Source organism: Papilio machaon, chromosome 8 (assembly GCF_912999745.1).
Source record: "Papilio machaon chromosome 8, ilPapMach1.1, whole genome shotgun sequence".
Lineage (NCBI taxonomy): Eukaryota > Metazoa > Arthropoda > Insecta > Lepidoptera > Papilionidae > Papilio > Papilio machaon.
The window spans coordinates 5,258,342-5,274,382 of record NC_059993.1 but is presented as its reverse complement, the minus strand read 5'-3'; the positions used below and the strand labels follow the sequence as shown (position 1 = coordinate 5,274,382).

Below are 16,041 nucleotides of genomic sequence, written 5' to 3'. Positions count from 1 at the left end.
CTCCTTGACCTTGCCCAAACTACGTAGGGTCGGTACACCAGGTTTTCGTCCTCCAAATGAATCTGTCTGCCGTCATCTCTATTGTCACCCCCTTCTTGATCACATGCCTCGTGCCTTTTCAACTGTAAAAATAATAAAGCCCTATCAGTTAATTTATATACTTTTCATTATACTCAATTTGTTTTAAAATTATTGCCAATCGTCGTGAAGGGGGATTTAAACGCGTCACATCTGCAAAGTTGCCTATTCATTTAAAGCTAGAACGACTACGAAATGGTGTATTTTGTTAGAGCGCAGCTGTTGTAAGAATTTGTAATTGGCATAACCCCCTGAATATCTCCTTTTAATGTAGACTTACCTTTAAATGTAGATTGATATTCATTTTGATTTTCCTGTAACTATAATATTATATAGGTAATTCTTATTAAGATATTGTTGGAAAACTTTTCTTAGAAATTTACTATGTCACGTTAATATTTAGAGACAATTATTTTCTGAGAAAAATTTAACTTAAATTACGTATTGTTTTTAACAAAAACATCTGCCAATTCCAAATACTAACATACATTATAATTACTTAAGGTGTTAAGTTAATATCAAAATTAAAGATCCCATCAGCGCATGCAACATTAAAGAGCAAGTAAAATGTACATTCGCTCATTTCGTTGCGAGTGTTCAGAATGGCAGTGTGCTCGGCAGTTACCATTAATTAATTCTCTTAAATCAAAACAACGACACTCGAGTCTCTGCCTATTATCTTTATATTTAATTGTAGAGGAACGAGAAGTGGAAACAAATTGCCCAAGGAAATTTAAATAAAGCGAATATTCTCGCGCCTCGTTCTGTTGGGTAAATATAACTAAATTATTTTGTTAATATTTAACAATATAAAGGCAATGTCGTCATGGTTTACTGTAATATTGCTCTAATTAAGACGCCCGATTTCTTGCCGTAGATTTATATCATAACTATCTCAATGGAAAAAAATCAGTTCAAGAAATCAAAGTAGTTAATATCATTTAGGACCCCAATTATAAAAGTTGCCAATGAGCGTTACAGAGATTAACGCTCATTGGCAACTTTTATATATTTCTTATGTTAAATAATTACATATTGTGACTTTACGTGTTTCATCTTATTTGTTTCGATTGTTTATGTTTTACTGCAACAAGATATTTGGCACTGAACAACATTATTACGTGGGTAATCTAGATTTTCGATTTCCGGCGCCGCAGAATACTGAGTTGTCAACCTCGTTTGCCGGAAATCAGAGCTTCCAACTTATATGTATGAACTTCTTTTGTGTATTTTTGCCATGTTAGTGACTATTGATTTATATATTAACTAGCTGTCGCCGTCTCCATCAAAACTGGATTAAAGAAAACTTAATAAGTAGCCTATGTGTTCTTCCAGACTATGTTCTATATCTGTGCCAAATTTCATCAAGATCCATTGAACCGTTCCGGAGATTTCTCCAAACAAACATCCATCCATCTAAATTTTCGCATTTATAATTTTTCATAAGATGTAGGTTAACTATTTTAAAATAAATTATCGCTGGTTTTATTTCTATATCCCGCAATCTTCTTTTCTTTCTTCGTATTATATTTTTTCAAACAAAATTATGAAGTTGTCTGATAAAAGGTACAATATATGATCATACCAATAATCCTCACATCTTTGTGTTCTCTATTCTCGTTATGATAATAAAATACACTTATAGGTTTTGCGTAAATTGACACGAGCGGTTCGCGAAACTTTCTATATCTTATTAACTCCAATATTTTTTCTTCGCAAAGACGCACGTACAACACGTTGTGGTCTTGCAGACAATAATAATGTTAGGGAACAAATTCTGAATTTCAATTTATTTCTTTATGGAAATGAATTTATTTATTTTCTCTAACAGTTAACCTTGAACAATGTACATATTTTTTACAAACACCGACAGACTAAAAACATTCATTAAGCAGAAAAACAGAAGAATAAAACCTTGACTAAGAAAAATGCTTATGTGAATACGAAGTACTATTGAGCATTCAGTCCTTCGACTCAACTTCTGTATACTTCACTAACTTGCTTATAATTATTTCAAAAGTGTTTTTTTTTTGTGATTCTGTTGTTATATTTAGAAAATGATTGTTGTATATAACATTAAACAAGTATACGGAGCTAATGCGTTTCTTTGAAGCGAAATCGAATCACGATGAACAAATTTTTCTTCTTAACAATAGTCAAAGCATACAATGACAACGCACTTTATTTCACATTTAGATAAGGTGACTTCCTATTCGCGACATTTCTCCCGATTTCCGCTCAATATGTTCGAAGCATCGAAGCGTGCAGTTTCTTATTTTATCACCAACAATCTCTGCGACCCCGACATTTTACCTCCCTTCTTCCCACCGTAGCTATTAAGTCATGCAACTTTCTATGCCCCTATCCTCGGAATTGAGAAATTTGAAACAAATTTTAAACACGCATAAAAAAATCAACCAATATGTACTAAAAAGAGATTAAAGGTAACTTAATTGTATTCAGCTAAACTATGCGGTGCTCATTATAAAACTCTTTTGTCGTTTTAATATTTACCAAATATTCACACCTGGAACAAATAATAATACTATTTTACTTGACCGAAAGAAGTATTTAATATAGTTATTTCGTCAACCCTTTAGCATACCAGACCCAAGCTAAAATAAGGTCTGAATTGGATCTGAAATACCAGACATACCTCTTTGAATACTCGGTTACGTATCATTAAATTTATATTCGGAATAAACAAATCGAGAACTGCCTTTCAACTTCAACCCTACTTCTTGTGAATATTTACCTGAACGAAAATGAAATTAATTTATAATTCAAAATCACACAATCCCTTAGAAATTAAATTAAACATTAAGCCGTCGGTGCCTTTTACTAAATTAAATTACAATTTGCTATATATTTATAAATATCATATTTTTTTTCTAAATTAATCCATTTAAGATTTCAATTACCATTGAAATTACAGAGAATTGAGATGGAAGACATTTCTTTATCGTTCTAAACAGAATCCTCTATGGTTTTCCTCAGTTAAAAAAACATATGCAATAAAAACAAATTAATATTGTATATCTCCATGCTTCCAATAATTAGAAATAAGGTTTATTAAACATGATATATTTTGTTAATAATAAAAATAAAATGGTACGCAATAATATCTAACGCAGGAAAACTACGCCACAAATGAGTTTCTTATCATGCACAAAGCAATAACAGATAGCATCTTTATTGCTAACGACCCCATCTATACAATAGAATATTTATATAAGTATCAGCGGTATTAACTCGCATGTACTGCAAAACTTAATTGGATCTGAGCATAAAGGGAGAAAAGGTCTACTTTCCCTGTCATAAAATAATACTCAATGTTCAATTCAATATTAAAATTATGAATCTTACTAATATTATAATATTATAAATGCTAATGTTTGGATGGATGGATGAAGGTATCTCCAGAACGACTCAACGATGATAAAACATACATACAGTATACAAAGAAATAACGGACGAGAAATTTTCTGCAAATAAACATAAGAAAATGTCATAAACATTGAAGTCGTGATTCAATAAAGATGCGGATGCGGGGAGAATATTCTTCACCGAGATTTCGGGAAACTTGACGAATTTATTACCAGACGGCTAATATAGCCATAGATATGATTTTTTTAGATAGGACCAGCAAAAAAAAAATAATGCAAAACTTTAATTGCTTTCTTAGTTCATACTTTTAGTTGTGAAACATACATCTTAATGACTATAGACGTTACTAAGCCCTGAAAATGGTGTATGTACTGACATTCAGCATTATACTAATTTACATATCGATCTACTGCTCCACGATAGGTGCTAAAGTCAACGTTATCCTACAATGTTCGGCGTTGCGGTTGGACACTTCAAACTCCTGGTTTTAAGTAGTTAGATACGGTGGGATAGGTAGAGAAAACAATAATTAGGTAGAGATATAACATAAAATTTTGTTTAAAAGAGAAATAATAGAGACTATAAGAGTAGGCTGACGGATATGGTTATAGAATAGTATACACAAAAATTACATTACTCCACAAATTAAGCACAGGGAATATCAGATTTGATATATCTAACAGTAATCAATCCGTGAATCCTAATTGTGTGAACAGTGTCAGATAAGGGACGTCCAGTAAGCAACTTAAAGTAATTGCCGGCCCAACAGAGCGGCACGGCGGCACTGAGTGCGATTGACACGTCGCGTGTGGTCCAGACACATCAAGGTTCGGCTAATTAATAACGTTTGTCCGAATGCCTACGCTCACACCCCCCCCCCCCCAACCTTTTCTTTCAACCCAAATAGCCAGCCTCAATGCCGTGATATCCCACTGATGATAATACTTTTTATTAAAAAAAGGTCGTTATCTGTTTTTTTTAAATTAAAGTAATGCAGATGATTTTTTGACAGCGAAAACTCAAAGTTTTATTCCCTTAATTAGATCTTAGCTATTAATTAACGGTCGTTTTCCATCATTATTCTTATGATAAATATGATTTTGATTTATGATTTTTCTTTAGTCATGTTTATACATGAAAATGAAAGGCCCAGTAACGGACGAATAAAGGCTGATGATGATGATGAAACATCATATTGCTTTACTACCATTCATTAATTAAATTATTTACAGTTTAAACAACAATGAGTCACAAAAGCTGACAAACTTATGAATTATTCATAGAGAAACAACACTTCATACAATTCAATAGCCTAAATCGCGAGTTCCAATCATCGAAAGCGCGCCGCTGTTCGCCGCCCGCCGCACTGTTTCAAGAGGTGCTCCCCGGATGCGGTTTAACGGAATTAATTATGATCGGGCCAATGTTCCAATCGAACGCCCCATCGCCGGAGACGGCGGAAATTTATTTCAAACGTCATTTCAAAATGCAAACTCCCTCACCGCCCGTGGTAAGGGAAAAATAATAACTTCCTCATCGGGGACCCGCTCGCCCCCGATTTCACTTACATTATGTGGAGACGATATTTGTTTACCATTCAATCGGGTGCGCGATCTAATATTTGCTTCAACTTCAACAATATTTAAATTTATTCATTCATGTATTGAAAGCGTAGCTAGTAGCCTTATAATATTTATTGTACAGATTTGAATTATTATAGTCGCTACACTAGTTTTTCGTGAAACATTTTTTTAAGATTCTTTCTCTTTCTGTGTCAAGGTAGTTATTGAGTTCTTTCCTTTTTTTTGTATAAAGTATAGCTTTAGTGATAAATACAAACAAATAATATACAATTTCAAGATAGAGTGAGTTATTATATTTGTTGACAGTAAAATTCGCAAATTTAATTACGACTCCGTAAAGTTTGGTGACGCGCGCTCACAATACATGCCTGTTAATTATTCAGTCCTCATTGTTTATTACATTTTGTGCTCACTTCGTTGTTCAAATGTAAGTAAACAAATTATTTACCGTCAAAATTTATCAACCATTTTGTCAAGAGTTTTCTTTTCTTTTTTTTACCGGTTCGGCAAAAGGATTATATTTTTCACAATTATTTATGTAATGAGTTACATTGTGACCCCCCTAAACGGGTTGACTAAAGAGTAAATATACTACATAAAATCAAATGTACTATATAAAATAATATTAAAATAAAATTTTCTACATAAAATTATTTATATATACGTCGATTATATTTGCCGCATCTACGCCACGAATCGAGTGTGAGCGATATGGAATTCAATTTATTGTAGCTCGTGAAATGTCAAAAGTAAATTTTATTCACTTATAAAACTGAATTCAAATATTGGGAATAGTGTAGTCCCCCAACTGACCCAAATTATATACTTTCTTCTTAAAAAAAGATAAAATCGGGCCTTGATTGTTCAAACAACCTATTCTCTAAATTAATATTTGTATATACAATATCAAAATACATATTAAATAGTGTACCATTCTGACTGACTTACATGTTTATATTACGACTACAGTCAGCTGCATAAATAATAAGTATATATACAAAACTATAGAAACTTCTATTTGAATTCGGTTTCAAATATACGATATTTATCAATAAAATATACCAGTATATATGGTCGAAAGTATACGTACGGATATGGCATACACATCTTAGAAACAGAAGGCGTATACAAGTTTCTGTAGCTTTGTAGACATATTTATGCAGCTGACTGTACAAGTTAAGTCGAAATAACGGTGCAATTGTCACGATTAAATAGGGATACCAATGCAACTTACTTGTGGATGTGGACGTATTTTTTTCTAATAACGACGATAAGTTTCATTACAAGAAAATATTTTATTTAGACCAGTTCTAACTTGAAATATAAGCATTTTATTTTCCCAAAAATCATTACAATAATTTTGATGATATGCTAAAAATTGTATATCTGAAATAATTTACAAGATATTAATCGCGTTTTGTACAAATGGTGTTTATGTTTTCACCGTGTCACCTGCTTCTAGGATTTATGTATAACAATGACTGTTAATATACACTACAGATAAAAAATACCTAAAAAGTCTAAAATTTCTCGATTGAAAAATAATTCCTTATCTTTTTTACTTCAGTGTATGTTTACAACACTAACGGAGTGAGATATATATATATATATACAACAAGCAGTACAACAAACGGTAATATGGCACGAATAAAATTATTTGTAATTTTTACAAGCTTCGAATTATTTCATTTAACATCAACGACGCTTATAAAACCAATAGATGAAAGGTGCGCTTATTTATATTATTACATATTCATTTATTTTCTTATTATCTTTATAATACATTTTAAAAAAATTAACACAATATACTATAAAAAAAATAGTATACCACCGGCTGCGGACCATGACTCAGCAACCAGTGGTCAGGGCTACAGAGACAGGAACCTCTTCACTATGCGCTAGCTTCTTAAGATGTTGGTCGAAGCTCTTCGTTATCAATCTATTCACCAATACGACTATCGGAATAATGGTAGTCGACCATTTAGATTAATCATTAATTTAATTTAATGTAAATATATAATCATTTGCAATTGCAGAGTTTTGACCGCTTTTACGATAGCGTTCGGTACTGCTAATGATTTTTATGCGATGTTTCAACAATGCGTGGAAACTTTTATGCCTAACGAACAGTGAGTAATACTAATAATGCGATCGCAGACAGACAGAAATCATCAACTATAACGACCCAAGAGCTATGGAAACTTATCGCCTGCTATATATGAGTATTTTATATACAGTATTTATAACAGTATCGTTAATGAGAACATAATTCGTTGCTCGCAATTCTGTTCAGCGTAAAAAAATAAATGAAAAAAAAAATAGTTTAAAAATATAGTACATCAATTTAGTTTTTAAATATGTTTATTACTTTTACAGCTTTATAATGGACAATTTATTTGGCTACGTGAATTATCCAATGAAAACAACTGTAGGTTCAAGCCCCGATTTCACAAGTAATCGAAAATTCTTCGCAAATCTGATCAGTACGCCAGCTTTCAAAGAAATGTTGGCAAAGGATAATCGTGAAATACGAATGTCTTATTACCTGAAGATGAAATATTGCGACGTAGCTGTGCTAGATCAACAAATACTCAGAGACTTTTACGATCATGAAGTAGACCAAACAAAAGTAAGGAAATAAAGGCGAAAATATTGTATTAAATGAATTATAGTATTGTTGTCGTTATTTTGAAAAATAAAACAATAGTAAATGCATAAATTGTTAAATTAAATAATATGATTAATCCATACAGTTAATTAAATTGGAGTGCGTGTATGTAAGATTAAAAAAAACATAATTCTTGAACGTGACGTATTTGCGTTGCTTATACCAAAAACTCATTTTTATTTTTGTCCACAAGTCTGCGTTTGCTTCGGGTAATCTCCAAAATGGCTGGACCAGGCTGGACCGATTTTGACGTGACTTAGTTTTACTAGTAATTTTTTTTTAAATTTTAGGTTAACGAAGTCATCAGTAACAGCCAGTATTGAATTATCTAATCTTACTCTTTTTAGAAATTATAACACTTTTTAATCATTTCTTTGCAATTTATCTAAGGCTCGCATGGTGCAAGTTGCTTGCATTAACCATGCGGTTCGGGGAAAGTATTCTTTCGCTGTTTTTGAACTCCGCTCAGTGAAAACTAAACAACATCTACCTATATATATATAAAAGAAAGTTGTGTTAGTTACACCATTTATAACTCAAGAACAGCTGAATCGATTTGACTGAAAATTGGTGGGCAGATAGCTTAGAACCAGGAAACGGACATAGGATAATTTTTACCCCGTTTTCTATTTTTTTTTATTCCGCGCGGACGGAGTCGCGGGTAAAAGCTAGTAATATATAAAAAGTAACATAAAACAAAAAACAATCTTAAACAAAATGCACTAAAAAGTAACAAAGTAATGTCATGAAAACCTTATAAACTCTAAAGAAAGTTCTCTTCTTTCTTGTAACATGTCTATATTATATAATTATTGTTATTTCGCAGTCGGTGTCGGCTGAAGCAAATATGTGGCATTTTATATTTGAGATGTATTAGACATAGTTACGTTTATGTCCCTACTGCTCACAAAATTAATGCCAGATGATCCTAAATTTTACACTTGGTTCTCCAAGGCGTCGGATAGCTTAACATTAAACTGCCCACTGCACTGCCCCCTCCGTCTATAAACATGAAAAAAGGAAAAAAAAACGTATATAGTATTATTTATAATCTGTTCTGGAATTTTACATTCTGTATTCCTCTTAATTGGTACTCTTTGACCAAAATTGACATTTTAATTGTAATGACATTGACGCGACCCTGACACACGGCCGAACCGAATCGAACCACGAATCGTACCGACGAGATACGAGAGCCATTAAATACGATGATTATTTAAAAATGTTTAAAAGTTGAAAGTGATAAAGTGACATTAATGTACACAATATAGAAATAATAATTAAAAGTATCAAAATGTACTGTACAAGTATTAAGTAAGATTAAGTGACTTAAAAGTGATGTTCTAACGATCAAACATTTCAATCAAAACTAAGGTAGGAGATTTTGAATTTGTTACACAATTGTTGGGAAATGTAAACAAGATAGATAAGTAGATAAAAGATTAAATACATTTTAGTAATTTTAATATGTTGTATAATACATAACTTCAAATTTTCTTTAAGCTTTTGAAAAAAAAACTATTTCTCTTCCTTAAATTGCTGCTAACTAAAAAATAATTTATGTAAAACGTTATTATTTATAAAATGAAATATGTATCTTGAAAAGTTTGTAGAATCTTGATATTTTTTTTTAATTAGTGTACTGTAAACGATTGCATTGTCTTCTGTGGTACTTAAAATTCTAGGGAAATAACAATAATAATTTTTGGTCTTCATAGTTAATGATAGTTTGTAGTCATGTCGGAAACACAGGAAGAAATTATACATAAAGTACAGACAAAAGACGGACCAATATGTGGATTAATTGAGAAAATAGATAACAAAACATACTATAAATTTAAGAAAATACCATATGCACTGCCACCAGTTGGGCCCCTAAGATTCATGGTAAGTAGTTTTCTGTAACACTCTTTATTTTAAAACAAGATCACAATGACTTATTAGCTCTAAAGCAGAGATTAGACATAATTTTTATCGATAGAGGCAAATAGAATCACCAACACTATTGTATTTGATCATAAGTACAATAAAAAAATGATTTAATTTGTAAATTGATTGATTTTCATTATTCTTATATATTTCATTGTCTAATCTAAAGTTGATTATATTTTTTTATTGGACTTTGCATCAATTTTTATTAAATTGTGGGTATAATTTAGTATATACTGATATTTAGAATATTTTGTAATATTTTTAATATATGTTTGCTTTTTTACATAAATCATGCCAATTGCCATTTTTAAGCATTAAAATATAAATTGTGATTGTCTTACTAATATTATAAATGTGAATGTTTGGATGGATGGATGTTTGTTTAAATTTGTCTCCGAAAAGGCTGAACAGATCTTCATGACAAATTCACACATATGGAACATAGTCTGGAAGAATACATAGGCTACTTATTCCTTTTTTTTTTATTCGGCGCGGACAAAGTCGGGGGCTATGGCTAGTATGTTCTAATTGAAGCCCTTTAACTGATAACTTATCAGAATATATAGTAATAAAGCAAAGTGAAGAGGGCCATGTAACATGTAGTACATAAATGAATTGTTTGTCTGTATTAAAATTGATGTATGTCTCATCGTTGTAACCAATGTCAAGTTGGAGAGTCTGGTCATTATGTATCTGAAACATGCTAGTTTATTGTGATACTAGCTGTCGCCCGCAACTCCGTCTGCGCAAAATTAAGATAAACTTAAATAGTAATCTATGTATTCTTCCAGACTCTGTTTCACATCTACATCAAATTTCATTGATATCCATGCAGCCATTTTGGAGATACCTTGTAAGAAACATCCATTCATCTATCTTAACATTCACATTTATAATATTAGTAAGTAATTTATTACACATATTTTATGTAGTGAATATGTTGGACTAATTAGTCAACTTAAAATATAAAGTTGAAATTTTAACTTTGTTTTAAAATTTATGAATTTTATTAAGTACAATTATAATTTTACTGATAAAGAACTTCAATTGTCACAGGGCCTTGAGCATCACAAGGTAACTCTGGGTTATTATTGCTCAAACATAAGTACGTTTCTGTTTCATTTTATCTGAAAAAAACTTAAAACCATAAAACAATATTTATTGTTGTAGTGGCAGTGAAAACTGAATTAATCGTTTTTTATTAGAAGGAGAAATAATTAAATTAATTTGAACTATTATTGCTACAATTACCTTAATTTTTATTGCATTACGAAAAACGACAATGTTCTATATTTTTTGCAAGTGGTATTTATTACATACTAGCTGTCTTGTACGACTCCATATGAGTGAATTAAAAAAAAACAATTAGTAACCTATGTGTTCTTCCACACTATGATCGACATCTATGCAAAATATAATCAACTCTGTTGAGCCATTCTGGAGATATATTATGTATATCATATATTACAAACATACATCCATCTATCTATCTAACCATTGGCATTTATGATATAAGTAAGATTGACAAATAATAAATTAAAACATTAATATATCCAATAAAGGATCATTTCGGACAAATGAAGTTTATCAACATTTCTAGAATAGTTACTAAGATGAAGTTTGTAATATCATGTACAAACATTTTATAACCTAGAGCAAAGTTCAAGTTTGTTAGTTTTTATAACATGTTATTAAGAAACCAATCATTCTACAAAACTACTGATAACCTTTGTTTTATGACACACCTTTTGCTTTAATATTTAAAATAACAAAGTTTATCAGAACATTACATATTTTGCAATCAGCAATATATGGGTGGGCAATTGAGGCTTTAGCCAATTTTTTTTTTCAATGTTTTCTCTAATTTTTCTTGTTTCTCTCCGCTAATATTTGTTGTATGAAAAAAAAAATTGTGGCTTAATTAATTAAATACTCCATAAAAGTAGCAACATATATTTAAACTAAGCTTACACTTTTTACAACCCTCATTAAATAAAACTGATAGTGCTTAAGCCATATTTTACACCTGTGTCATTATGCAATATCAAGGTTATATTTAATGTTAGAATTTTTTCCATGTTGAAATCTTTGGGCTATTATAACAACAAAAAAAATAATGAGCCAATTTGATATTAACCAAACTCCTGTACTTTAAAAACCGCGAACAATACCTTAATAATAAGGTTACATACACAGTGTAAATATTATATGTTGGCTTAATTTAATTCAATTTTGAAATTCTTTGTTTGGTTAATTTGGTTTAAAATGATAATAGAGTAATTTTAATTAAAATTATATACCATTAACAAAAGAGTTTTTATTACATGTTGTTGGAATTTGGTCAGCGCAGCGAATAACACAATTTAAACTAGTTAAATAATGTTAATTATAAAACTAATACATATTAATGTTACAACAGCTTACAAAAATACTGGAATAAAATTCTATCTCAAGAAAATATTTTGTCTCCTCTTGTTTTCATATTCGTATATAAGAATGAATACAAACATGTCAAATTTAAAAATATCTTCCTTACATAGTCAGTCTTACAATGTAACAATCTTTTTGGATCTCCAAGAAGATCCTATTCACAACACATGTTAATGTTTCAGCCTCCCGTACCTGTTAAACCTTGGAAAGAAGAATTAGATTGCACCGTAGAACCTTCACCTCCAGCATCTTTCTTATTTGAGGAAGTAATTGGTTCAGAGGACTGTCTTTATATAGAAGTATGCGCACCAAAAAATACTACAGGAAAATTACTGCCTGTTATGTTCTGGATAGGATCGTTTAACTTCGTTTTTAATATTGATCCTTTGCTGGATCCACGTGTTTTAGTTGATAAAGGTGTTGTATTTGTAAGAAATGGGTTTCGAATGGGGCCTTTTGGATTTCTCTCCACCAATGACTTTGTAGCACCAGGTAATAATGGATTGAAAGACATAATTATCGCTTTGCAATGGGTTCAAAGGAATATAGAATGTTTCGGTGGAGATCCAAACAATGTTACATTATTTGGCACCAGCTCTGGTGGATCCATAGTGCATTACATGATGTTATCTCCCATGGCTACCGGTCTATTCCACAAAGCCATTATTCAAAGTGCATGTGCTATGAACAATTGGGCTTTAGATAAGAATCCAAAACAAGCCGTTTTAAGATTAGCAAAGCAATTAAATATATCAAGCTCAGATAGCTCAGAAGTTGTAAGTATTTTGAAAACTTTACCCCATGAAGAAATTATGAGCGCTTGTTATGAATTACAAAGTCATGTAGAATTTGAAGAACTTATGTTATATGGTCTGTTTAAACCATGTATTGAAGATGAATTGGAAGGCATACCGGTATTCCTTCCGAAGAGTCCAACGTTAATTTTGAAATCTGGCATGGTTAATAAAGTGCCGTTTATAATAGGTGCTTATAACTCTGAAGCCTGTGTCTTGGAATACCTCAAAAAAAATCTATATATTAAAACGGACATAAAAAGCGGAATGTCAGTACTGAAAGCGATGGGAGAAAATGTATTCTTAAATAAAATGGGCCAAAAAATATTAAACTTTTATTATGATAATCAGGACAGCAAAGCAGAGGAGAATAAACAAGAAAATATACAAATCATGAGTGATTATTATTTTTTGTATAACATGATAAACACGATAAAGAAACACAAAGAAATCGCACCTGAGAGTCCTATATACTTTTATATTAATAACTTCGCTGGTGGGTGGGCAGTTCCAAAATATTTGAACTTTTTCAACCAGCTGGGGCATTCAGCCGATATTCCTTTTATTTTTAATGTGAGATCAAAAGAAGGCGACGTTTGCAAAGGTAATCGTGACTCAATGCTGATGAGATCTAAAATAAGTCAAATGTGGACAAATTTCGCCAAATTTAGGTAAAAATTTGTTTTGTGTTTAAAACTGAACTAAAACTAAATTAAACTTTACTAAACTTACCTCATTCAAATCGTAGATATTAAAAAAAAAACATATTACACGAGGAATAATGTGTTTTTTATTACTAAATTATGGTCTAAACTAGGAATTGAAAAAATTAAAATCATGAACTTGTAAAAAGTAAATCGAAATAATTTATTAATAAAATACACAATTATACTATATAATTACAGCAACCCAACGCCCGATGAAGATGATCCATTAATTAATATAACTTGGGACCCGGTGACAAGTAAAGATGAGCTGAATTATCTCAGCATAAGCCCGAACTTCACGAAAGGAGTGAATCCATTCCAAGACCGGATGGCATTCTGGGACGAAATTCACAAGGAGCACCAGTTTCTTCAAGTCCTTACACACTTCAATGACAGTGGAATTGTATGGTAATATTTTATATTTTCATTATAATAACTTTTGTTTTCATTATAATATAAAAAAATAGTAAAACAGATAAATAAAGCTTAACATCTTCTGGGTCTAGTAAGTTTTTAATACAAACATATTTGTCTTATTTCTTTTTTTAGAATGAATTATGATATTAACACCCAATTAATATTCACCACATATAATACTTGTGGGTTTCCCATTGGGCCGATCGATCATTCGGCATTTTCTTTCCCGTTTGACCGACACTCTCCTTTTATTTTATGTACTATCAAGTTATTTATTCATTTTAATCATTTAAATTCTGTCTCGGAAACCCACGGTTAAGCTTTATATATATCGAAGCGTTAATAATTAGTAAAATGTATTGTGTAGTTGTGGAAAAGTTTGATCAGCTGTCAATTAAGTGTTTTCATATAATTTAATGTAACTGCTTACTTTATATTTGTATCTTATCAGATAAATCAATGTGATTAGTTGAGATTAGATAATATATTTTGTGACTAATTATTACGTCTTTATTTTTGTTATAACTAGATATGAATAAATTACTGTAACACAAATAGTTCTCTGTACTTTAAGAGAGAGTGAGAAGGATACTTCGACAGTAACTTTGATGTACTAACGATAGTTATAAGTTTCAAATTTAAATTATAAATTTAGGGTTTTTTTACTTTTTTTTTTTATTTACTTTTGAACAGCATAAAATCGTCTATTTTAATCTGTAAAATTGGTAATAGGACTTTAAAATTTAATTGTTATTTCTTAATTGTTATATTCTAAATTGTAGCAGTATCACAAAAGAAAGTTCTTTGATGGAAACATTAACGATTTAAAAAAAAATATGTTGCCTTTAAATGTGTCATATGTTAATAGTTAAATGTTAGGTAGTTTAGCTCATTATTTTAGTTTTAAGTCCTTCAATATCTTATTTTTATAAGTAGAATAAATATAAAATATTGATTTAAAAAAAATGATGTAATTAAAACATGATTAGATTTAATCTTAATTTAAAAGATTGACACTTATTTTTGTTATGAAAAAAGTATGTAAGTTAAAACAATGTTATCAGGTTTTTAAAACAAATATGTGTATTGATGACGTGCATAGTTCGGGTTTACTCGTATCATTTATCTGTGCAGTTTTTTGGTTGTGTTTTATATTAAAATATATAACCGTTTGTTTCCACAGTTGAACTCTGATATAATAGTATGGTTTCAACAGTGGAAATTGAGGCTAATAAACTTTTGTATATTGTACATATTTGTTGTGCCATCAGATTTTGCCATTTATAATTTTTTATTAGCTCTATTATTAGAATTGTGCCTTATTTAACACTTTCTATGCCGCTACGTTATTTTTAAATAAAATGTAATTAGTTGGCACTGAATGTGTTAAATTACAAAGTGATATGTGACATTTTATACCTCGTATCTTATTATTGTTTGTAAAAATAAATGTACTGATAAAAAAAATTCTTATACAGGGACATAACTTTATATTTTATTACTGTTTACAATTTTTTACATGTATATAATGTCAACACCGAATACATATCAATAAGTATTAACTTAATATGTTAAAATATATTAGTATATATTTTAATGAAAACCATTCTGAGCATCTGTGTAGTTTTAAAATGTATTTCAGTATCAAATATTGTCATATATTTCTTTTAAAAACGTCACAATGTTTAAATAAATTGATATTTTGGAAATTGAGTTTTGTTGCAACTATCGTCGTTTATGTCTTCCTGCAGCGTATTTAAAGAAAAGGAAGAAGAAGAAACGGATTTAATAATGCACAAATAAATCATTTCTTTTTTTTTTATAACTCTTATTTTCCATTCCATTCTTTTTTTTTAATTTCCTATTCTTGTGGCTACTTAATAATCTCTTTTAATTAAACTACTAGCCACATATGATTGCCATTTCCACTAATACGGTCTCGTGTCCTATACAAAATGACGGTCGCATGCGACTATCGCCTTAGAGGAAAAAAGAACTTAATCTTGTCTGGTCTATCTCTATTGTATATGTAGTGAGTGATTCGA

At 30.4% G+C, this 16,041-nt stretch overlaps 1 protein-coding gene across 1 annotated transcript; it reads left to right on the top strand.

The window, feature by feature from the left end:
- The first annotated feature begins 9,028 nt into the window (after positions 1 to 9,028).
- LOC106717906 (juvenile hormone esterase) lies at positions 9,029 to 14,048 on the top strand. Its single transcript, XM_014511869.2, has 4 exons — positions 9,029 to 9,090; positions 9,435 to 9,603; positions 12,261 to 13,543; positions 13,778 to 14,048. Exons 2-4 carry the CDS (start codon positions 9,454 to 9,456, stop codon positions 13,989 to 13,991), a joined length of 1,647 nt encoding a protein of 548 aa, XP_014367355.2. The 5' UTR covers positions 9,029 to 9,090; positions 9,435 to 9,453; the 3' UTR covers positions 13,992 to 14,048.
- Positions 14,049 to 16,041: the final 1,993 nt, after the last annotated feature.